This window comes from Pan troglodytes, chromosome 22, assembly GCF_028858775.2.
Source record: "Pan troglodytes isolate AG18354 chromosome 22, NHGRI_mPanTro3-v2.0_pri, whole genome shotgun sequence".
In the NCBI taxonomy this organism is placed as follows: domain Eukaryota; kingdom Metazoa; phylum Chordata; class Mammalia; order Primates; family Hominidae; genus Pan; species Pan troglodytes.
In genome coordinates this window covers 34430500-34455495 of record NC_072420.2, presented here as the reverse complement: position 1 = coordinate 34455495, position 24996 = coordinate 34430500, and the positions used below count along the sequence as shown (strand labels likewise).

Sequence of the window (24996 nt, the reverse complement as noted above, 5' to 3'; positions counted from 1 at the left end):
GTTGGCCAGGCGGGTCTCGAACTCTCTACCTCAGGTGATCCACAGGCCTCGGCCTCCCAAAGTGCTGGGATTACACGTGTGAGCCACTGTGGCCGGCCAGTTATTGAACTTTTCACATCAACTGTCATACTTTTCTAGAATTTCAATTTTCCTCTTTTTTGTAATTTCTATTGTTTTTTGGAGAGTGTCTGTCTGTTGATTCATTTCCATGTTTTCCTTTAGTTCTTCAGTTCTTTGAACGTAATTGCTGCTTTGAAGCCTTTGTCTGCTAAATGAATCCAACAGCTGGATCAGAGATAGTTCCTACTGACTGCCTCTTTTCTTGAGGGTGAGACAATACTTTCCTGTTATTTTTTAATGTCTCAAATTTAGGTGAAAATGGACATTCAGATAATACATTGTAGCTACTCTGGCTCTGATTTTCCCCCTGAAGGTTGTTGTTTCTATCTTTATTTAGTAACCGGCATAGGCTAATTCAGAAAAATCTGTCTTCCCTTGTTGTGCAGCCCCTGATGGTTCTGCTCAGTTGGGTTTTTAAAAAATTCGTTTTTATCTTTAAGCCTGGCTTTTTACGGATTGCACCTGCATCTTTGTAGCACAGTAGTCAGCCAATGATGGGACGGAAGTTGTGCTCAAACACCTCAAGTCAGTAAGGCTTCCTTTCTCTGCCAATCTGTCAGCACAAAAATGCATTCAAAGTTCAGACCATTTTAAAGTCTTCCTCAACTTTAACATTTCACAGGGCCTTTCCGCATATTCTCTATACGTGCATGCAGTTTGAGGGCTAGTCAGGAGTTTGCAGCTGACTCGGGCCCACCCTGGTCTCCGCGACACATGTGCATAGCCTCAGCCAAGAATATACTTGCCCTGGCCATGACCACGAGTTCAGGATAATAGAGTGGCTGGTCATACCTGCTCTTCTGTGGCCAGAATTGTCATTTCCACTGACGAAGCTGCTGGGCACAGGCATGACTTCCCACTCCCAAAGCAAGTAAGCCCCCTTCAATGACAGCAGTTAAGACTGCTAATATTTACAACCTGTCCCTCCACGTTACCAAGCTGAAGTGTTGGGGGATAGGAAAATGCCCAGGAAAGAATGCAACAGACTTCTGCTTCATATCTGAAGCTCAGCAGCTTTTCAGGCATAAATGATTCTCAGATGTTATATACCTTTGGTTAATTTCCAGAGCACTGAAATGGTTATTCTGTCAATTCTGCCCTTGAGGGAAGAATTTGCTCATCTCAACTCAGGCATGCATGGTCGGAAATCTCACTGCTGAAATGTCTTTTAGGTTTCCTTTAATCCATAGTCCCCTCTCCATCCTTTTCATTTTCTTTTCTGTTGAAAGACCCAGGCCATGTGACCTGTGGAGTTTCCCAGTCTGGATTTTGCTGATTGCATTCTCATGGTGCGGTTCAACATTTCCCTCTATATTCTGTATTTCCTGCAAATACGCAGCTACATCCAAAGAATGGATCAAGCTGAGGGTGGATCTCTTTGGCAAGACTACAGGACACACACAAAATGTAGCTATCTTTTTGTGATCTTGGCAGTCATTGATGCTTAACGCCTATATTTATTCATTTATGGGGAGTTGAAAATAGTGATGTTCTAATCCTACTATGTCTTTGTCATTTATTAGCTGTAATAATTTTATAAAGAGGTGCTTCTAATGAGGATATACTAGTTGGCTATCCAGTTCTACAGCTCATATACAAAAGGCATAATAAATGCCTGATTCTTTCCCTTTACCTGTTTTCAAGGTAATGAACTGGTTTCTTAGGATCTTCTTAAGGTAAATTATTCTTGTTAAATATATTATTAAATCATTATTGAGTCATAAATTTACAAATATTTATTGAGTTTTAATTCATGGCACATTATCATTCTTGAAGTTCAAACTGTCCTCTCTTTGGCCAATGTAAGCCTCTTCGGGTTGGCTTCTGAGAATTTCTGATATCCTCCTACTATGCTTTGATAACTTCCTTGCTGACCAGTATTACAAGATGGGTCCTTCAAGCTCTTCACATTTCATATCTAGACCTGGATTCAGCCATTTCTCCAAGAAACTCTGGTTTCTTTTGGTGAGAAATGATATTTCAAGTTCACAATCTGGACGCTAAGGATGCTCAGTGCTGCTGGGGTAAATGATTGTATCTAGTCTTTTCAGTGAACAGAACTAGGAGACAAATAGATGGATAGATGAAGAGAATGGGGGGTGTGGTGAGAGACGCCTTCTGAGTTCATATTAATACTTTCGATTTGAAAATCAAATCCAAGACTATACTGCTTTTTCATTACATTTGATACTATTACATTTGTTATCTCCTTTCTTCCACACCAAGAATACAGATTTCAAAGATATAGAAAATGACAGAATTAGACTATTCCGTAATTACTAATTTGTTTTCACCACATATCTCAGACAACAGTTTCAGAATAACAATACTAATACTAATTTCTGAATGCATTAAATCATTTTTTTGCATGCAGTCCTGCCCCCCTTAAAGTTTTATCGTATCCAATTGACAGTGCATGGGAATTACATCCGATACTCTCTCCTCCTCAGCCTTCCTTCAGTCTTAGTTCTACAGCTAACTATATATTTAGTGCTCACCACCAGTCCTTATGATGACCTAGGTCTAGCTATTTTGATTGTCTGGAGCACATTCTCTAATAGATTCCTTAAGAAAGGCTCATGTTAACATACCCCGAGGCCTTATAAATTGGTAACGTTTTGTCTGTTTTTTCTACTTGAAAGTCAGTTTTTCTGGACACAAAATCCTTGGCTTGTTCTTTCCCTGAGAATTCTAAATATGTTACTCCATTTTCTTCTAGCAGAAAGCACTGCTGTTGAAAAATCTGAAGATAATCTAATTTTCCCCCTTGTAAGTCATATGCTTTCTTTTTCTACATGTCTAAATAATTTCTCCTTTAACTAGAATATATCTTAGTGTTGGACTTTTTAGATTGATATTCTTGGCCACATGATACTCTTTTAAATATAGTTTAGAATCTCTTATTTTAAGAAAGTTGTCTTGAATTCATTTTTATCATTTGTTCTATTCCATTGGTTTAGTTTTCTTCCTCAGGGACTCCTGCTGCTCATACATTCAATCTTCTTTGTCTTAAATACTTGTTACTGTTTCTCAAATTCTTTTTATATCTTTTCCATTTCCTTTTATTTATTTAGGAGACCTAGTCTCACTCTATCCCCAAGGCTAGAGTGCAGTGGTGTGATCTCGGCTTCCTGCCACCTCTGCCTCCCGGGTTCAAGCGATTCTCATGCCTCAGCCTCCAAAGTAGCTGGGATTAAAGGCATGTGCCATCATGCCCAGCTAGTTTTTGTAATTTTAGTAGAGACGGGGTTTTGCCATGTTGGCCAGGCTGGTCTTGAACTCCTGACCTCAGGTGATCCACTCACCTCGGCCTCCTAAAGTGCTGGGATTACAGGAGTGAGCCATTGCGCCCAGCCTCATTTCCTTTTAATTTAAATTTTTTTCCTCTTTGTAACTTCTATTTTTCTTCAGTTAGTATCCCCTGTGTTGCTTCTAGTTGCATCCTCATTTCTAGAATGAATTTTTCTTTTATTTCTCATTCTTTCTGTCACCTTATTTATGAGCCTTAAAAACTCTGATTTACTTTCATCTTTCAAGTCTTGTATCATTTTCTTATTCTCTTTGAGCTTGTTTTGAAGTAGTGATTTACTGGTGTGCTTTCACTGTCCACAGGAGTGTTATTTCTCCCTTTATTCTCCTTTTTTCTAATAACTTTGTGTTATTTGACCTTGCTTGACACTTTCTGCAGTGGATTTGACCTTGCTTGATACTTTCTGTTGCTCATTTTTATGTGAGCCTTGCTTCCTAGGAATTCCAGTCTCCATTCTCCCCCCCTACTTTTGTCTGGACCGTCTCTTTCCTTTGTATCCATGTCCCTGTACTGCTCAATTTTGATTCCACTCCCAGTCATTTTTCCTGAGTATGAAGCCCTGTCCCAAAAGGAAGGCTTGTTGGGCCAGTCTTTTGAGTTCATAGGGGCTGGACTGCTCCAAATCTCTCAGATCCTTTGTACTCACTCAGTACTGCAGAGAGCACAACCCTTTCCTATTTCTATTGCTGCTCTCAGCCTGGTTGAACTTTCTTGCAAATACCTGTTAGCTATTTTGGGGTTCTCCTGTTTCAAGTGCACCAGGTACCCTAATTCTTCCCTCTTCCTCCTGCACTGTTACAAATGTACACAATTCTGTTTTGTTTGTATTTCTTTTTACTAAGAGCATGTATTACTTGTGTAAAATTTTAAAAATAGGGTCAGGCGCGGTGGCTCACGCCTGTAATCCCAGCACTTTGGGAGGCCAAGGCAGGTGGATATTGAGATCAGGAGTTCGAGACCAGCCTGGCCAACATGGTGAAACCCCGTCTCTATTAAAAATACAAAAATTAGCCAGGCGTGGTGGCACATGCCTGTAGTCCCAGCTACCGGGGAGGCTGAGGCAGGACAATCGCTTGAACCCAGGAAGCGGAGGTTGCAGTGAGCCGAGAAGGTGCCACTGCACTCCAGCCTGGGGGACAGAGCAAGACTCCACCTCAAAAAAAAAAAAAAAAAGATTTTAAAAATAGTGTTGTTGAGCACAGTGGTCATCACTGGGTAACAGAATTAATAGTAATTTTTACTTTTTAAGTCTTTTTGCATTGTTGACTCACAAGCAGCATCTATTACTTATACAGTAAGAAAATCAGACTATTTCCCTTTTTTTTTTTTTTTTTTTTTTTGAGACGGAGTCTCGCTCTGTCGCCCAGGATGGAGTGCAGTGATGCGATCTCGGCTCACTGCAAGCTCTGCCTCCAGGGTTCACGCCATTCTCCTGCCTCAGCCTCCCGAGCAGCTGGGACTACAGACACCCGCCACCATGCTTGGCTAATTTTTTTTGTATTTTTAGTAGAGACGGGGTTTCATCATGTTAGCCAGGATGGTCTCGATCTCCTGACCTCATGATCCGCCCGCCTGGGCCCCCCCAAAGTGCTGGGATTACAGGCGTGAGTCACTGCGCCCGGCCTATTTTCATTTTTAAAAACAATGTTTATAGACACTGAAAATCCAACAAAGAGAAGAAAAAAATTATAACTTGGGCTTTACTAAGTTTATTAATTATAGTCATCTAGATGACTGGTTTACAGTTCACGTGCACACTATCAAGCACATTATCACCCATCTCATTTGGAATCAGATTAACTTTACATATCCACACATAGCAACATGTATCAGGTTTACCTTGTCAGTTTTGGAATTCCAAAATTTTCTAAGATTATTTGATAACTATATCTTTAATGTGTTTTTCTTTTTAAAAATTTGGTTCTTTTGATAACTATACTGAATTATACTCCAAATCCTGGTTTTTGCTTAAGTAAGAATGTCAATCTACTCAAGCAACAACTAAAAATAGATGGAAACAAACTAAAAAGTTTTCATGAGCCATCATTCAGACTTTCAAAAGGATTGACACAGCATACTGCGCAACCAGTTAACCTTCAAGACACGTACCCCATCTGTGCTGCAGACCCCTAACCTAAAAGGAGGCTAACCTCAAAAAGACACTGAGGAAAAGGCCAAGTTTAAAAATACTGTTTAATCATCAGACTGGTAAAAGCATCTTTTAAGCTTCCAAATTTGTTAAAAATCTTCTCTTACATAATAATTTTTCCATTTTACAGAAAAGGAAAAATTTATTAGCTATCTATCTATCTATCTATCTATTTATCTACTTACATTAAAAAAATAGAAATAGGATCTCACTATGTTGCCCAGGCTGGTCCTGAACTAGGAGCCTCAAGCAATCCTCCAGCCTTGGCCTCCCAAAGTGCTGCGATTACAGGCATGAGCCACCGTGCCTGGCCTACTGTGCTTTAAATAGCCACTGCAAAAAGACTATCATCCTTTTGACAACTGACTACCTTTTCTGAATGAATGACTTTCTAAATAAATACATCTACCAGAAGCCGTATTCTGGCTGCCATCACCTCGTCCTGGGTAAGTCTTAATTCTTGAAATTCTCTCCCCTCTTCCAAGCCTCCAATCAGGATTTTGTCCCTATCACTCTATTGAAACTGCTTGTCAAGGTCACTCAAAAGCTCATCACATCAAATCTAATCACCACTGTTCTGCCATATTCTTACTCCATCTCTCAAAAGCAGCTCAAACAATGGAGCATTCCCTCCTTCTTGAAACACTTTTTCTTGGTAGCAGGACACCAATCTTCTGCCATTTCACTTTTGTCAGTCTCAGTTTCTGGCTTCTCCTCTTTTGCCTGACCTTTAAATGTCACATCACATCAAGGCTTGGGTCTACACTGTACTCCTTATAGCTAAGCTTGCCCCTAAGACATGCTCTCCATATCCAAACTGCCCCAGAGCTGATCGATCCTTCCTCTGAGCTTCAGTCAAATGTAGTCATCCCTGTCTCCTTAACATCCCAACTCGGAAATCTACTAGGATTCTCAAAATCACCAAAACTCTTAATTTCTCCTTTAAAACCATTCCTCTTCCTGTTATCCCCATCTCAGTATACACTTATACCATCCATCTAGTTATTCATGTGAAAAGCCTTAATACTCCTTTTTCATTTCTTATTTCCAATCTACTGACAAGTCCTTTTTACTTTTTTTCCAAAATACAGGCTATAATGAATCTAATCTGTCCTCCACATTGATTATCACCACCAGATATAAATCACCATTGCCTCTTGCCCGTGGCAAAAGCCTCCTAACTGATCTCCAGGATTCCATTCTTGTCCCCTACATTCCAGTCTTCAGATAACACAGATAAGTCTGTCAACCACGTCACTCTTCTGCTTAATCTGTTGTTTGCTTGCTTTTCCTTATGGTCTCCCCATGCTTCAGCTACGACGCCCCTCGCACACCTTCCAAACCCCAAGCTAGTTTTTGCCTTAGGACTTTTGCCAGTGCAGTTCCTTTAGCCTGGAAGGCCTCTCCCCTAGGTCTTCACATGGCTCTCATCATCTACATCAGTTCCAAAAGTCATCTGCTCAAAGAATTCTTCCCTGGCCATCTTGTTCTACTGGTTTCTCTCTCTCTGTCTCTCTACTATTACTCTGTTTTAATGAATTTATTGCACTTATTCTCACCTAAAAGTATTTATTTCCTTGCTCCCCACAATTTGAAAATAAGATCCACAGTGGTAGGAGCCATGAGGTCTTGCTGGCCAGCATGTTCCCAGCAACTAGGACACACAGTAGGGGCTTACAAAACACTGGTTTAATCCAATAAAACCATGTACTCTGGCAAAACAAAAACCAAGCAAAAGAAAAACAGACTCCTCCTGTATAAGCTGGGTCCAGAACAAAAGAATTATGCTGAGTGCACACTGGTGAAAGAAGGTACCAAGTCTACCCATAGAATTTCCTAGAATAGAAAATTCTATTTTCAGGGTGCTCCAAGGCAAGTCACAGTATCACTGCACCCCATTTTTCTCTCTTCTCTGTAGGGGAGTTGAACAAAATCATTGTTCAGACTCCAGTCTGAGCCTTAATTCTATAGTGTGTTAACAACTACATTAAAAAATATCTGAGGCTGGGTGCCACGGCTTATGCTGTCATCTCAGCACTTTGGGAAGCCAAAATGGGAGGATTACTTGAGATTAGGAGTTTGAGACCAGCCTGGGCAAAAGAGCAAGACTCTATCTATAAAAAAATTTTTTTAATTACTTCAGTGTGGTGGTACATGCCTGTAGTCCCAGCTACACAGGAGGCTGAAGCAGGAGGAACGCTCGAGCCTAGGAGTTGGAGGCTACAGTGAGCTATGATCGTGCCATTGCACTCTAGTCTGGGCAACAGAGTGAGACCCTGTCTCAAAACAAAAAACCCATGCAGACAAGGAACCATGGAAGAGTGACACGTCATGTCACCCAGTTAGTTTGGTGATAATGAAGGCATGGAGAAGGTAATTTTAAAAAACCTAAAGCCATCCGGGTGCGGTGGCTCATGCCTGTAATGCCAGGAGTTTGGGAGGCCGAGGCGGGTGGATCACAAGGTCAGGAGTTCAAGACCAGCCTGGCCAAGATGGTGAAACCCCGTCGCTACTAAAAATAGAAAAATTAGCCGGGTGTGGTGGTGGGTGCCTGTAATCCCAGCTACTCGGGAGGCTGACGAAGGAGAATTGCTTGAACTCGAGAGGCGGAGGTTGCAGTGAGCCGAGATCATGCCACTGCACTCCAGCCTGGGCGACAGAGTGAGACTCCATCTCGCCTTTAGATAAATGGTAGCTTTGGACAGGTTCTATCTCCTTTGTTAGAAATATGGCCTTAAGCAAAATGTTCAATTTCTGAGAATCTCAGTTCCCTCATTTATATAACAGGGCTAATACAGTCTGCATACTTTTTAGGGTTATCATTGTGATCAAATATTATATGTGAAGGCACATACTATATATAAGGGCAAGGAAATGCAGAGTCAGATTTTTGTTTTGTTTTGTTTTTTGAGATAGGGTCTGGCTCTGTCACCCAGGCTGGAGTGCAGTGGCACAATCTCCCTTGGCTCACTGCAACCTCCACCTCCTGGGCTCAAGCCATCCCCTTGCCTCAGCCTCCCAAGCAGTTAGGACTACAGGCACACACCACCATACCCAGCTAATTTTTGTATTTTTTGTAGAGATGGGGTTTTGCCATGTTGCCCAGGTTGGTCTCAAACTCCTGAGCGCAAGCGATCTGCCCACCTCGGCCTCCCAAAGTGCTGAGATTACAGGTATGAGCCACCACACCTAACCAATAATTTTCAATATTAATTAGAAAGCAGGCCAGGTGCGGTGGCTCATCCTGTAATGCCAACACTTTGGGAGGCTGAGGTGGGTGGATCACCTGAGGTCAGGAATTCAAGACCAGCGTGACCAACATGGTGGAACCCTGTCTCTATTAAAAATACAAAAATTAGCTGGGTGTTGCGGCATGTGCCTATAGTCCCAGCTACTCGGGAGGCTGAGACAGGAGAACTGCTTGAACCCGGGAGGCAGAGGTTGCAGTGAGCCGAGATCATGCCACTGCACTCCAGCCTGGGCGACTAAGTGAGAGTCTGTCTCAAAAAAAAATAAAATAAAATAAATAAAACAATGACAATAGTAATAAATTATTTTATTCTCAAGTGGCTCAACGAACTATAAAATATATATGTGTATTTTACCCTAGATTGAGCTGAGAGGCAGAACTAGAAAATACTTAAGTAAACTTGATCAAGATCATATACTGGTAACTTCTCCTATGTTCTGATATCCTTCATGGTTTAGCCTCATCAAAATCATTTACTGAGAACATCAATGTGGTGAGAACAAGGTGAGGAAAGACAGGGAGAAGTCTGGGGGGAAGAGTGATGGGCTGCCTGGCAGAGTATTAGGTCAGAAATCCTGGCAGGTTTAACAGTAGCAGGTTACTTAATGACTGCAAAACTTTCTCAGCAGTAAGGTCACAACCTCCTGAAACCAAATCAGCAATAGCTCCACAACTGAAATTCTGATGGCAGAATGGAATAAGAGAAAATGAATTAAATGGTACAGGAAAAATTGACCCCAGGTTTGAGAGAAAAAGGAGAAATGGGGTGCCTCTAGTCATTTGACCTTTTCTCCACTATGAGATTTCTTCTTGTAGCATTGGAAGAAAGCCAAAAGAAAACCAAATACCGTTTTTTGTTTTTTTTTTTTTAAGACAGGGTATCACTTTGTCACCCAGGCTGGGGTGCAGTAGTGTGATCTTGGCTCACTGCAGGCTTGACCTCTTGTGCTCAAGTGATCCTCTTGTCTCAGCTTCCCAAGTGGCTGGGACTATAGGCACCCACCACTATGCCTGGTTAATTTTTAAATTTTCAGTAGCAACGAGGCCTTGTTATGTTGCCAGGCTGGTCTCCAACACCTGGGACCAAGCAATCCTCCTGCTCTGGCCTCCCAAAGCGTTAGGATTACAGGCATGAGCCACTGTGTTCGACCCCAAACACCCTTGAATTATTTTAACACCTGGGTCCTGACCAAAGATTGGCTACAGAGATCTTCAGGGATTCAGAGCAAGTTCCACTTAAATTAGCTGGTTAACTAAAGGCTAAACATTGTGAGCACACACTGGACAAGACAAACAACGGCCCCAGTCATGTGGAGGCTGCTGCAGTGTTCACTTCTGCTCTTCCTCGCCTTTGCTCATATATGGATTTTTCTTTCTTTTCTTGGACCACTATCCTATTTGCCTAAAAATCTTCCCAAAACCTTTCCCCTTACAAAAACCAGCCTTGTGGCTAAAACTTACTAAAAGAAAGGCAATACATTGTTTTTAATAGGAAACCTAGTAAGTAAAACCAGAGTATTTCTGTATCTTAGCTTATCATTAATTGTATCAGAGACACCCTGAATTACTGTTGACTGCCCCCTCCCAAATCTATTTCACTTTATCACCTATCATCAGCTATCTGAGGATGAAGAGATGAAAAGAAACTCTAGCCACAATTTTCATGTTTTGTTTTAAACTGTTAAAGAACCTCCCCATGAATCAGATGTTAGATTTTATTACTGTGATCTTCAAATTAACCTAAAGTCTAGAATGAGAACAGAAATCAGAACTACTGATCTCAGTCAACTAATTAATCAATTAACTTATAAGAAAAATACCTGGTTGAAAGATAATTTTTTATGGAATCACGTTTGTTTTGAGACGAAGTCTTGCTCTGTCGCCCAGGCTGGAGTACAGTGGCACAATTTTGGCTCACTGCAGCCACTGCCTCCCAGGTTCTCCTGCCTCAGCCTCTCCGAGTAGCTGGGATTACAGGTGTGCACCACCACACCTGGCTAATTTTTTATATTTTCAGTAGAGATGGGGTTTCACCATGTTGACCAGGCTGGTCTCGAACTCCTGACCTCAGGTGATCCACCTGCCTCAGCCTCCCAAAGTGCTGGGATTAGAGGTGTAAGCCACCATGCTCGGCTGGAATTAGGTTTTTAATCAGGATAACAATGTTTATTTTTTCTCTATTCCATTTTGTTCTAAGAAAGAATTTAATGTGGCCAAGTGACTCAATACTGTGATTCAAAATATATATATTTCTAGATGCCATAATCCAAAGGAATTGTTTATGCACAAGGAGAAACAGACATTATGGAAACCGAAAATCAAAAGGAAGTATGCAACAACCTGAAGGATCAATGGAAGAGAAAAAAAAAAAAAAACCCAGAAGCTGCAGCAGCGGACTGTAAGTTTGTTCCTTTTCCCCTGACTGACGGCCTGCATCTCTGCTTTCATTTTGATTACTTTATATCCTAGGGTTCAAATGTGAACATGCTCCTTCTTCTCCCCAGCACTATCTTCCTGCAGGGGGCCATCATTTTTCAGACAGAATTACCTCCTAGAATTTCATAATGTTATAAACCGACAGGGAAAAAAAGGAAAACATTTATTTTTAAAATATACAAGAAAATACAGAAACCAATTCATTTTCAGACTTACCAAATGCTGGTGCGCTAGAAATAGCAACTGGTTGCTGTTTCATGACAGGGGGAAGTGCAGAGGGTAGCTGATATCCTTGTAGCTTCAGTTTGATAAGTTTCATAGCTATGGAAAACTCCACTTGATCCATTCTTCCATCATTATTCATGTCAGCTAGTGCCCTGCAAACCAACAGCATGGCCTGAGAACAACTGTGACCATAAAAGAACCTTTCCAAAACCACCACTCCCACCAACACGAAAACAAAATAATTAGCACTCTTACCCCTAGAGACAACAACAGAAAACATAACTGTTTACCAAACTATGGGGAATAGCCTGTAAATACTGGCCAAGTTTTATATAAACATAAAATATCTTTCACTCTGCCACTTTAGCAGGTAATTTTCAGCCTCAGTGTGAGGATTTGTACTTTAGACATCAGAAGGGGTTTCTTTCTGAAGTGATGAAAACATTCTAAAATTAGCTAATAGTGACTGTCGCACAACTCTGTGAATAAACTAAAACCAATGAATTAGATACTTTAAACGAGTAAATTTTATTATGTGAATTCTTTCACAATAAAGCTATTAGAAAAGAAAAAGATTTAGAAACGGAATGTTAATATTGCTAGAGATACTTAGATTGCATTCTTCATAGAGCTCTACAAACCTCAATGTGGGAACATGACACAGTATGCTATGCTACCTACTTATGCTATGCTAGGGTTACTCAACTATAATGCTACTAAACCTCTAAAGCTCTTGAAACTAACTTTTCTTAGAATCATGCCCCATATCACTCAACAATTTTGTAAGTTAGCTTACAAAATGTGTTTGCTATTTGAAAATGGTACTCAAATATACATGGTCCAAGTGCAAACTGTAATGAGCTTTAATGTAAAGTACTTTCTCAAAGAAGAGTAAGCAAAAGGAATCGCTTCTCGGCCTTTTGGCTAAGATCAAGTAAGCAAAAGTTTGTCCTTGTAACTGGAAACTACATTATATCATCAAAACTGTGCATATTCATGACTTAACCTCTTCTGCATAAAAAAGTTTTATTCAGATTTTCTTTTAATCCAGATATTAAAAGCATGAGGATTTTTTTTAAACCAATGTTATGAAAAATGTATTTGAAAGATCTAAATAAGACAGTTCAATTAAAATACCATGATCTTTTAGACTGAGCCATATCCGGACAGTGTTCACAAAAGAAAATTAAGTTACACAGAAAACAATTCTGCATAGCTGGAATTAACTCAAAGAAAGAAAACATGTAACACAATAAAAAGTATGGCATAAGACAAAGATACAAATCTCTAGAAGTGATCAAGATTGTAAAAGTTGGCACAATCATTTTAGAAAATAAAGATCATAATGCAGGAAACAAAGCTCTGTGGTTGCAGAAACCTTCTTTTTGCCTCAGATAGGAGTTCCCCATTCTCCTGTAGTCATGGGCCCTTCAGCAAAGAATTCAGAATCTGAATTCTTCTCACTACTTGTGAACCTGAGCATCACTTTCCTATATTTCGTGGCCATTTGGATTTGCACTTCTATGAACTGCTTATTCAAATCCTTTGCCAAATTTTCTATATATTGCATGTCTTTTTGTTGTTAGTTTATAAGAGTTCATAGTATATCACAAATTAACTGTTTATCTGCTGACCGCTGAAAGATTTTTAAAAATTCATTATTTGTTGATTTATGTATATGTACGGCATAAAAATTCTAAATTTTCGTATATAAAATATTTCTTTTATCATATGATTAGAAGGTTGTTAGTCCTTGATTTTCTAACATTGTATTATTTTATTTCATTTCAATCCTTAAACCAATAATTATGTGTAGGGGTGGGGGAGTTATTCCAGGGTCCAATCATATTTCTTCTACATGGATTCCTAGCTTTCCCAGTAATATTTATTAATCAATCCCTCTTCTTCTCACTGAACTAATATACATTTTTATCATGTATCAAATGTTCATATGAAGTTAGAACTATCTCTAGACTATCTATTCTGACTGAACAATTTCCAGGTCAATATTACAGTGATTTGATCACACTGGCTCTCTGGTATATTGTGATCCGGGAAGGTCTGGGAAGGTTTTTTTTTTTCCCCTTGGTTATTCATGGGTGTCTATTTTCCTATGAACATTTAGATTATTTTATCTATTATACAAACAACCCTACTGGGATCCAAAAACTGCCTTAGAAGGGGATTTTTGGAGAATTGATTAAACCGCAATTGCTTTTGCATCAATAGTTTACCCAACCAAAGAAAAGAGAATCTTTCCGGTTGTTCAAATATACTAATATTTCCTTTAATAAAATTGTATCACTTTTTTCATATAATATGCTTTTCTTGCTAAATGTATTCTGAAGAATTTTATCATTTTTGCCAGATTTTAGATGAAACATTCCCCCCATTTCCATTTTTAGGTGCTTATTTCAAGCACAGAGAACATTTTTTATTTTAAAAAATTATTTAGGCTGTATTTAGCTATCCTACCAGACTCCTACAAGTTCTTATTAATATTTTAAAACTAAAATCTCTTGGGTGTACTAAGTATACAATCACATAACTAGAAAAAAATGAGCATTATCTTTCTTTTCCAATATTTAGGCCAATCTTTTTTATTGCTCTTACTGCCTCTAAGACATTACCGAATGCGTTCTTGCTCAGTTCTGAGTTTAAATGAAACAGTAGATTTACTAGAGCTAATAGTTTAATAGAGTTCATTGTTTAGAATGACAGTTGGTAGTGATTTCTGGAAAGTAATGTAAACCGAAAACAAAATTTTGAGCCCCCCACCATCTGAACGGACCCCTCATCTCAGCCAAGGGCATTCCAAAATTAACCTGAAAAACTAGTTCAAGCCAAGATGGGAAGAGGAAGTCAGACATGCCTCATTATACCCTCCTCCCTTTTGGAATTCAGGCCCAGCTGACCAGCATTAGCATCAACACAGGCCTTAAAACTGATAAAGGAGGCTCTTAAAGTCTGGTAAGAAATATTTACCATCTATTTTCTCTGAAGTCTACTACCGGGAGGCTTCACCCGCATGACAAAACTTTGTTCTCCAAAACCACTTATGATAACCCATACATTCCTTTCTATTGATTCCAGCTCTTTGGATAATAACTCTTTCAATGAAATGCCAATTAAAAACTCTTGAATCCACGTATGACCTGGAAGCCTCTGCTTCCAGTTGTCCCATTGTTCCAGACCGAAATAATGTACATTTTACATATATTGATTGATGTCTTATGTCTCCCTAAAATGTATAAAACCACGTTATATACCAACCACCTTGGGCAAATGGTCTCAGGGTCTCCTGAGGGCTGTGTCACAGGCCATTGGTGACTCATATTTGGCTTGGAATAAACCTTTTCAAATATTTTACAGAGTTTGACTCTTTTCATGGATAGTAGTCTCACATATTTAAGTAGTTTCCTTTCTACTTATTAGAAATGGTTACTGTATTTTTCATCGGGTGCCTAATCTGTAATTACCAATCCGATCACAAGTTTTCTTCTTCCTTTTATCTGCTGAAATAATGACTAATGTTGATAGAATTTTTCGACTCTGAACCAATCTTGCACCTCTGGCATAAAGTTGGTCATTGTGTATTCTTTTCATACATTGTGAAATTCTATTTGCTAAGATTTTGACTTTTTTGGATCTATGTTCATAGATGAAACTGGCTTCTGGTTGCTTTATTTTTGTACTACCTTTCAGGTTTTATAAAGGAAATTAAATAAAATGAAATGGTGAACTTCCTGCTTTTGCTAAGTAGTTTTTTAAAAGATACGCAACTATTTAAAACGGTTTGGTGGGGAAGAGTTCCCATTAATAAAAATCAACATCAACATGCACACTAAAACCAATCAATCAGTCAAGCAGGTGCCCACTCCCTGTTCCCCACACCACTGCCCAGTATGGTCTCTGGTGAGAAACAGGAATATCCAGTGTGGGAAAATGAGTAGGTTAGGGAAGAAGACTTTAGGTAATGGCTTAATTTGACTCTAAAGGCGTCCTACAGAAGTGTTTCCATGGGTGAGGAGAAGAAACTTAATCATGAGGTTCTAGGGACTTGACTTTAAACCACACACGACAATCCCAACATTTAGTTGAAAACGTCATGATACTCAAAAAATGCTTTTCTCAATAAACATAACTGTGGGGAATCCCTGGTAATGAAAATTCTCAGAAATTTATGGAAATATGGTAGTTACGGCTGGGCGCGGTGGCTCATGCCTGTAATCCCAGCACTTTGAGAGGCCGAGGCAGGTGGATCACCTGAGGTCAGGAGTTCGAGACCAGCCTGACCAACAAGATGAAACCCTGTCTCTACTAAAAACACAAAAATTGGCTGGGCATGCAGGCGCCTGTAGCCCCAGCTATTTGGGAGACTGAGGCATGACAATTGCTTAAACCCAGGAGACGGAGGTTGCAGTGACAAAAACAAAAAAACAGGCTGGGCACGGTGGCTCACGCCTGTAATCCCAGCACTTTGGGAGGCCGAGAAGGGTGGATCATGAGGTCAGGAGTTCAAGACCAGCCTGGCCAAGATGGTGAAACCCCATCTCTACTAAAAATACAAAAAATTAGCTGGGCATGGTGGCACGTGCCTGTAATCCCAGCTACTCAGGAGGCTGAGGCAGAGAATTGCTTAAACCTAGGAGATGGAGGTTGCAGTGAGCGGAGATCACGCCACTGCACTCCAGCCTGGGTGACAGAGCAAGACTCTGTCTCCAAAAAAAAAAAAAAAAAAGAACAGAGAGCATTTATAGCAGGTTACCTTAATGTAAGGAGGAAAGGAAGTAATTTAAATAGAATACATACACATTATATACATTATGTACCTTTTTTCCAACAAAAATAAATGAAGGATAACAGGAAACTAATACAACGGGTGGAAACAGGGTAAAGGGATAGAAGAGGGAGTGACCTTGTCTGAGCACACCTTTTTGTTAGTTTTGGTTTTTAGAACCTTTTTAATCTGTTATGTATTTAAATAATAAAATTAAGTCCACAAAGATGAGGAGGCATATCTAAAGTAAATAAAAATGAAAATAAACCTAATCATATTATAAATAACTAACATATCCACATAAGAGGTGGAAAAGAAAGCCTAGTCCAAGTAACTTCACATAGTACTTTCTATGTCCTCTGTTTAAAAACAAAAGGAACTACAAAGTAATCTTGAAATCTACTGTGAAAGGAAAATAAAAACGCAGGACTCCAATTCACTATGCAAAAGGTAGAAAAGTAAGCTGAAAGCTGAGTCATGCAAGAAGCTGTCATTCCCTTTGTTCCTAAGCAGGGAGCTACAAATAAAAGGTCAAACACCTCTACAGGCTACTTTATGTTCCATTTTACCTTATGTAAAGTGCCGACTTACTGAGCACTTTACTGATTTACTATTACCTAACTGACTATTCCCTGCCTGCTCCTTTTCTCTGGCAATATATGGATTACCATATCCTCCCTCTTTGCCCTCCAGCCTACCTGTTCCCTTTAAATACTGAAGCCATCAAAATCATTGTTGGAGAAAAGCACAGTTTCTGTGATCCTGTGCTTATTTCCTCCCGGCATGTCCTTAACTTTAGCAAAATAAACTCCTAAAATGATTGAGACCTCTTGTCTCAGATACTTTTTGGTTTACACTACTTACTAGGTTCTTTTTTTTTTGTTTGTTTGTTTGTTTGAGACAGGGTCTCACTCTGTTGCCCAGGCTGGAGTACAGTGGCACAATCATAGCGCAATGCAGGCTTGAATCCTCAGCTCAAGTGATCCTCCCACCCCATCCTCTGAGTAGCTGAAACTACAGGCATGTGCCACCACACCTGGATAATTTTTTTTTAAAAGTAGAGATGGGGTCTCACTATGTTGCCCAGGCAGGTCTCAAACTCCTGGGCTCAAGTGATCCTCCTGCCTCAACCTCCCAAAGTGCTGAGATTACAGGCATGAGCCACTGCACCAGGCCTAAATTTGTTGTTTGTAGTGGAGGTGAATGTAACAATTCTGAAACTACTTTGTGTGTGTTACAGGATGAAGGGATGAGGCCAGGCTCCTCTTGTCCCACCTCATTCCCTGCAGTGTTGGCACCTACAGATTCCTTTAGGAGCCCAGTTCATCCACAAAGCCTGGCCTCAGGCTGCTCATCTCTCACCTGCTGCCCCTTGGGCTGGAGGTGAGACCCAGCAGCAGTGCAGACTAATCCAGTCAGCCATTCATTCTTATTCATTCAAAAACCAATTATGGGGCAGGGGGGAGTGGGGGGCTGGGCATCTATCTGGAAATTGGGGTTATATCTATGAAAAAGACACAGTTCCTAGCACCACAGAGCTTATATTTTAGTGCAAGCAGAACTAACAAGAGAACAAACCAGATTATTTTACATGGTGATAAGTGCTACCAAGGTAAAGGGAAAGAGGTGGGCAGAGGGGACCACTTTAGACTAGCTGGTCAGGGAATGCCACTTTGGGGAGGTGACATATGAACTGAAACCTGAAAGGCAATGAACCTGCGATGTGAGGAACTAGAGCAACTGAATTATAGGAAGAGGAAACACTACGTACAATGACCCTGAGGCAAGGAGAAACCTGGCCCATTTAACGAACAGGAAGAAGGCTGGGCAGGGTGGCTCGAGCCTGTAATCCCAGCACTTTGGGAGGCCGAGGCAGGCAGATCACAATGTCAGGAGATCCAGACCATCCTGGCCAACATGGTGAAACCCTGCTACTAAAAATACAAAAATTAGCTGGGCATGGTGGCGCGCGCCTGTAGTCCCAGCAACTTGGGAGGCTGAGGCAGGAGAATCACTTGAAGCTGTGAGGCAGAGGTTGCAGTGAGCCGAGATCGCACCACTGCACTCCTCAAAAGATTATTCCTGGCCAGGCGCGGTGGCTCATGCCTATAATCCCAGCACTTTGAGAGGCCGAGGCGGGTGGATCATCTGAGGTCAGGAGTTCGAGCCCAGCCTGGCTGACATGGTGAAACCCCGTCTCTACTAAAAATACAAAAATTAGCCAGGTGTGGTAGTGTGCACCTGTAATCCCAGTTAGTCAAGGTGCTGATGCAGAAGAATCGCTTAGACCCGGGAGACAGAGGTTGCAGTGAGCCCAGATTGCGCCACTGCTCAGCTTGGGCGACAGAGTGAGACTTTCTCTCAAAAAAAAAAAAAAAATTCCAGCTGCTGTTTGGAGACTAGACTCTAAAGGGGCAAGTGTGAAAGAGACAACCCAGTCCAGATGCTCGAACAGTGGGCCCAGGTGAGATGACAGGTTAGGATGGTAGCAGTAGGAAAGAAGTGGCCAGATTGGGGATAAAGTCCGTAAATGCAATTATGTTGATGGACTGGGTATGCAGGGTGAAGAAAAGAGGGAAATCAAGCGCGGTGCCCAGGTGTCAGTTTGGGCAGCCAGGTAACTAAGATGTCATCTTAGTTCAACGCCATGAGCTACTGAGATGGTAAAGACTCAGGAATGAGGGATGGAGGAGAGGGGATCAAGAGTCCAGGGTGCTTATTCTTTTTTTTTTTTTTTTTTTGTATGAGTTTAGCAAATTGATCTTGTTGGGGCTGAAGGCCCTTCTGACACATACTCAGGAGTGTCTTAAGAAAGTACAAACTATGACTATACGGCTGTCTGCCCTGACACCCATTCTGAACCAGATCACAAAGTTGATCTAATCCTTGCCTTCATGTGTCTGGCTCCCTTCTTTCCTCTCAGGGCCCATTTCCAGGTAGTGCTCCCTCGCTCCCTCTTTTCTCTCCATTTCTGCTGGCCCTCCGTCTCAGATTCCAGAGCCCTCGTCCAGCCTCTTCACCCCGTCTCTTCTTCCTTCCTGTACCTTCTGGCTCTTGTCTATTCCCACTGCTTTATTCTCCTCCCCTCCACATCATAGCAAGGTTGAAAAAATTCTAAGCACTTCAATTGCCAAAAGGATATCTGCCAACCTCCTTCCAGCTCCTTATTAATAAGACAATTTCTAGGAAGATGTATCATCTTTGGCCACAGTTATAATTTGGCATGACACACATTGACTTGACTCCATCCTCCGAGAATTAAGGTTTTCTTGTATTCTTAATTGGAAATCAGCTAGGAGAGACAAGGAGTCCCCAAAGCATTAACAGATTACAGTTGAAAGTTAACAAATTAGTTAACTGGAATATAGTTTCTACATGGAAATAAAACATAATAAAGGTTTCTAACATATACTGCCCATCAGTTCGTATCACTCAAATATTTGAAACAAAGTCCAGAACAAAGTAAGTAAAGCTCAGAGAGAGAAACTAGACACAGTTTCCAATTCTTAATCCAAACTTCTCTTCTTTGCTGGATGTGATGTCTAATGCCTATAATCCCAGCACTTTGGGAGGCTGAGGCGAGCAGACTGCTTGAATCTAGGAGTTCAAGACCAGCCTGGGCAACATGACAAAACCCCATCTCTACATAAAATACAAAAATTAGCCAGGCGTGGTGGTGTATGCCTGCAGACTCAGCTACTCAGGAGGCTGAGGTGGGAGGATTGTTTGAGTCCGGAGGATTGTTTGAGCACAGAATATTGAGGCTGCAGTGAGCTATGATCATGCCACTGCACTCCAGTCTTGGTGACAGAGTAAGACCCTGTCTCAAAAACAAACAAAAAAGCAAAAAATTATCTTCTTCCCCAGATGACTGACACAAGGACTGCCTAAAACTTCAGAGTCAAACCCATTCTTCCGTCTACCAAAAGGAGTAAGGACTTACCCTGGGACCCTACCAGAAAAATCACAGAAGAACATAAGAATAGTATGGGGGTTGGAGGGAGCTGCTTCTTTAGATCAGCTATTATTAGTTGCAATTTTAAAAACCTAGGCTTGGCCGGCTGCAGTGGGTCATGCCTGTAATTCTAGCACTTTGGGAGGCCGAGGCAGGCAGCTCACTTCAGGTCAGGAGTTCGAGACCAGGCTAGCCAACATGGTGAAACCCTGTCTCTACTAAAAATACAAAGATTAGGCGGGCATGGTGGTGGGCACCTGTAATCTCAGCTACTTGGGAGGCTGAGGCAGGAGAATCACTTGAACCTGGGAGGCAGAGGTTGCAGTGAGCTAAGATCGTGCCATTGCACTCCAGCCTGAGCAACAGAGCAAGACTCCGTCTCAAAACATAAACACAAACAAACAAACAAAAAAACCTAGGCTTTAAGAGATCAAGTACTACTCAGGGTTACTATGTGAATAAGTATCAAATCAGCTCAGTTGAAAGACAGATCTTGCTAAACTCATAATTTGCACTGCATTATTCCATCATCTGGGCAGGATATCAGTGGTTCATGAAATTTCCAACGACTTTTCAAAGACATTTCTTTTGGGAAAAGAGAGTTACAGACATTTTTGATAGTAAAATATGCCATCACAAACTTATTTAGCAAAACGTAAGAAAAAAATTAAAGATTGATTCAATCTAAGATTGCCAAATTACCATCTTTAATTAATAAACATAGTCATTATAAAAACCTGACTTTGGGCCACTCAGGTAAAAATAGTTTAGAAAGTTAGGACAATTGTTTTTATTTTTTAGAGACAGGGTCTTGCTCTGTCACCCAGGCTAGAAGGCACAATCATAGCTGACTGCAGCCTCAAACTCCAGGGCTCAAGCAATCCTCCCACTTCAGCCTCCCTAGCAGCTAAGACTACAGGCATGCACCACAATGCCCAGCTAATTAAAAAAAATTTTTTTGGCCGGGCGCAGTGACTCACGCCTGTAATCCCAGCACTTTGGGAGGTCGAGGCAGGTGGATCACAAGGTCAGGAGTTTGAGACCAGCATGACCAACATGGTGAAATCCCATCTCTACTAAAAATACCAAAATCAGCCAGGCGTGGTGGTGTATGCCTGTAATCCCAGCTACTTAGGAGGCTGAGGCAGGAGAATCGCTTGAAGCCGGGAGGCAGAGGTTGCAGTGAGCTGAGATCGTGCCATTGCAATCCAGCCTGGACAACAAGGGCAAAACTCCATCTCAAAAAAAAAAAAAAAAATTTTTTTTTTTTAAAGATGAGGGCTCATTATATTGCCCAGGTTGGTCTCAAACTCCTGGGCGCAAGCAATGCTCCCACCTTGGCCTCCCAAAGCATTCAGATTACAGACGTGGGCCACCACACCCAACCAAATGTCACTTTTTTCAATTAAGACAGTTGTCTTTGCCAGGCATGGTGGCCACACCTATAATCCCAGCACTTTGGGAGGCAAAGGCAGGAAGATGGCCTGAGTCCAGGAGTTTGAGACCAGCATGGACAACATAGCAAGATCCCACCTCTACAAAAAACAGAAGAAAAAAAATGAAATTCATTAGAGTGTATTTTATTTTTCTCCACCACACTTACCACCATGTGACAATTTTTGTGTTGTTATTGTCTTCCTCCACTAGACTGTTGTTTCAATAAAAGAATGGATTCTGTCTATTTTGTTCATTGCTATATCCGCAGCACCTCTTAACAGTCCCTGGCCCACAGAAGATATCTGATAAATAATTTTTCAATGTTGAAAGAATAAATGAACTTTCAAAAATTGGGAATATAACACAAAAGCATAATCCAGTGGAGGAAGTTAAGTCTGCGGAAGAAGGTTCCAGCGAGAGGTCCTGATGGTATGAGACATGATCATGTATGAGCTGCAAAGCAGAAGAAGCTTGCTACAATTCACAAAGGTGCCACAGACAGGTCTCTTGCGTTTAAACGTTCACATTTAACTAACAGAACAGGGCTTCTGTGCTCACTTGCGCATGACTTCTTTCTTGCAGGCTGTTTCTTCATCTGAGCCTCTTACTTTACTTAAACTGTAATTCCAAAACCACTTGGTTATCTGATTTTTTAGCTCTAATAGATCAGAAGTTAGAATTAGAATGGCTTCAGAGGAGCAAGCACACTAGTTTAGAGACAGTCTGGCGGCCAATATGCTGACAACCAGGAAAAAGAAAATAAAGCAGATACCCAAAAAAAGCACAGAGATCTGGTATCATTTCGTTTCAATTCAAACATATCCAAATACACACACACACACACACACACACACACACACACACACACACACACAATCTCCTATGAAAGTTTTGCTATTTCAGGACAGTTACTAATTTTCATAATGATGACATTTCATCAAGAAAAGCTTAGATTGTGTTCTGTAGACTGTGCTTAAAAGAAACAAAAAGCTGTATCAACCTTTATTAATTTCCATAAGATTATAAATTTAAAAGTTTGGTCATTTAAGAGGACAAAGTAGTTAGCTGGAAAATTCAGTTATGCAGAATACCCAGTCCCTGGAGATGATACCTTTTTGGGTTTTACTTTGAGGGCCTATTATGTGACAGGAGCCACAATAAGTCCTTGGTTTTTCTGGAATCCTCTCAACAACTCTCACAAAACTATAACCATTCCTATTTCCTAGATTAGAAAACTGAGGTCAAAGAGGGTAACTGTATCTCCAAATCAGAGACACTGAAAATGGTACACCTGGGAATCAAACTCAGGTGTACGACTACAAATCACATGCTCTTTTTTTTTTTTTTTTTTTTTTTTTTTTTTGAGACGGAGTCTCACTCTGTCGCCCAGGCTGGAGTGCAGTGGCGCGATCTCGGCTCACTGCAAGCTCTGCCTCCCGGGTTCACGCCATTCTCCTGCCTCAGCCTCCCGAGTAGCTGGGACTACAGGCGCCCACCACCACACCTGGCTAATTTTTTGTATTTTTAGGAGAGATGGGGTTTCACTGTGTTAGCCAGGATGGTCTCAATCTCCTGACCTCGTGATCCGCCCGCCTCGGCCTCCCAAAGTGCTGGGATTACAGGCATGAGCCACCGCGCCCAGCCTACATGCTCTTTCTTCATAGCGAGCAGCCTTCGTATCACTAATTAACTCAGGGAAGTGAAGTACTAAGCACCCTTGGTGAAAAAAATGAGACATCTTAGAGGACAACAGAATTCAGCATGGCTCTCCAAAGCCATGAGCCAAGAATCCAAAACTGTATTTGCCACCCTTTTTATTATACTCTCTGTATTTCCTGTGGCTTAAAAGATTGAATGCCTATTTGTGATAGTCAAATAATTCACTATTATCTATTAATGTTATGGATTTACCATACACTAACTCTCAAATATTTTCTTTACCTTTTATTCTTCAGTCAATGAAAGATAAAAAATCATTCCATTATAAAGCAAGAAATGTGGGACATTCAAATAAATGTGGGTGATATGGGTGAAGCCAAAACTAATTGGTGAAGGAACACCAAAATTTAGATGTCTCCATGGAAATTCCACTTTTTGACAGTGTTGTCATTCAAATGTCACCACTTTTTTTGTTGTTTTGTTTTAGTTCCATATGAGAAAGACACTTTTCAGACATAACTCTCTGGTAAGAAGTAACAAGATATTTCAGGCTAGAGATACATGTTCTCCTTTTATAACATAAGAAATCATATTACCAAATAGAACTAAACGATTATTTTATTTTGCCTTATGCTTATGTAAAATTTCATGTAAAATTCCAACTTACCATATCTGTGCTAAAACAGGTTGAGGTAACCCAGATTGAAAAAAAAAGTTTCTAGCTTGATCACCTGTAAATTAAATGGAAAAAGTTTCAGGAAAAAAAAAAAAAAAACCCAGCAGCTGAGAGAAATCCTGTAATAGCAAAATTACAAAATTTACAAAGAGGCTGGTAATACTATAAATACCAGTTGAGTGCATTATAAAAGTCCAAGGATAAGCCCATAGGCAACAGTAAAAGAATCCATCAGCACTGACTTTAGAATTCAAAAAATCATCTCAAAAAGGGCCTACCATTTCCTGGCATAGATTTTCCACTTTAATTAATCTGCTATTAACTAAGATATGAACAGCTACCCATTGTGCAAAAGCACATTTATAGGAATCCTTAGGAAACTGATGACACATACTTTCACTTTATAAAAAAAGTTATTTGCCATTCCCAATACCTATACTCCAAATTCTGGGTACTTCTGAAGTATTTACGGAGAATAAATAACAATGATTAAGAACCACACCTGAGGTCAGAAGTTCAAGACCAGCCTGGCCAACATGGTGAAGCCCCATCTCTACTAAAAATATAAAAAATAAGCTGGGCATGGTAGTGGGTGCCTGTAATCCCAGCTACTTGGGAGGCTGAGGCAGGAGAATCGTTTGAAACTGGAAGGGGAGGTTGCAGTGAGCCGAGATCACGCCATTGTACTCCAGCCTGGGCAACAAGAGCGAAATTCTGTCTCAAAAAAAAAAAAAGAAGAAGAAAAAATTAGCCGGGCATGGTAGCAGAACAATTCCCCCGGAAATAAAGATTCCACTTTTTCTAAAGTGAATTCCTGAAAAATAATCAAACAGGAAAATTCGTTTGTTTATTTTTGAGATGGAGTCTCGCTCTGTCACCCAGGCTGGAGTGCAGTGGCGTGATCTCGGCTCACTGCAACCTCTGCCTCTAGGGTTCAAACAATTCTCCTGCCTCAGCCTCCAAGTAGCTGGGATTACAGGCGCCCACCACCACACCCAG

The 24996-nt window shown here is 40.8% G+C and overlaps 1 protein-coding gene across 9 annotated transcripts in view; it reads right to left on the bottom strand.

Annotated features, from left to right (window-relative positions):
* The window catches only part of ITSN1 (intersectin 1), a 257189-nt gene that overhangs the window by 152730 nt on the left and 79463 nt on the right, over positions 1-24996 (bottom strand). For all 9 annotated transcript variants that reach the window (XR_001715152.4, XM_016947143.4, XM_016947144.4 and 6 more), the window contains exons 4-5: positions 23989-24052; positions 11482-11642 (exon numbers count right to left, since the gene is read on the bottom strand). Coding sequence is in view for 8 of the 9 variants with exons in the window: in XM_016947143.4 (XP_016802632.1) it covers positions 11482-11642; positions 23989-24052 (225 nt within the window). In the remaining variant the exon portion in view is untranslated. The remainder of the gene's footprint in view (positions 1-11481; positions 11643-23988; positions 24053-24996) is intronic.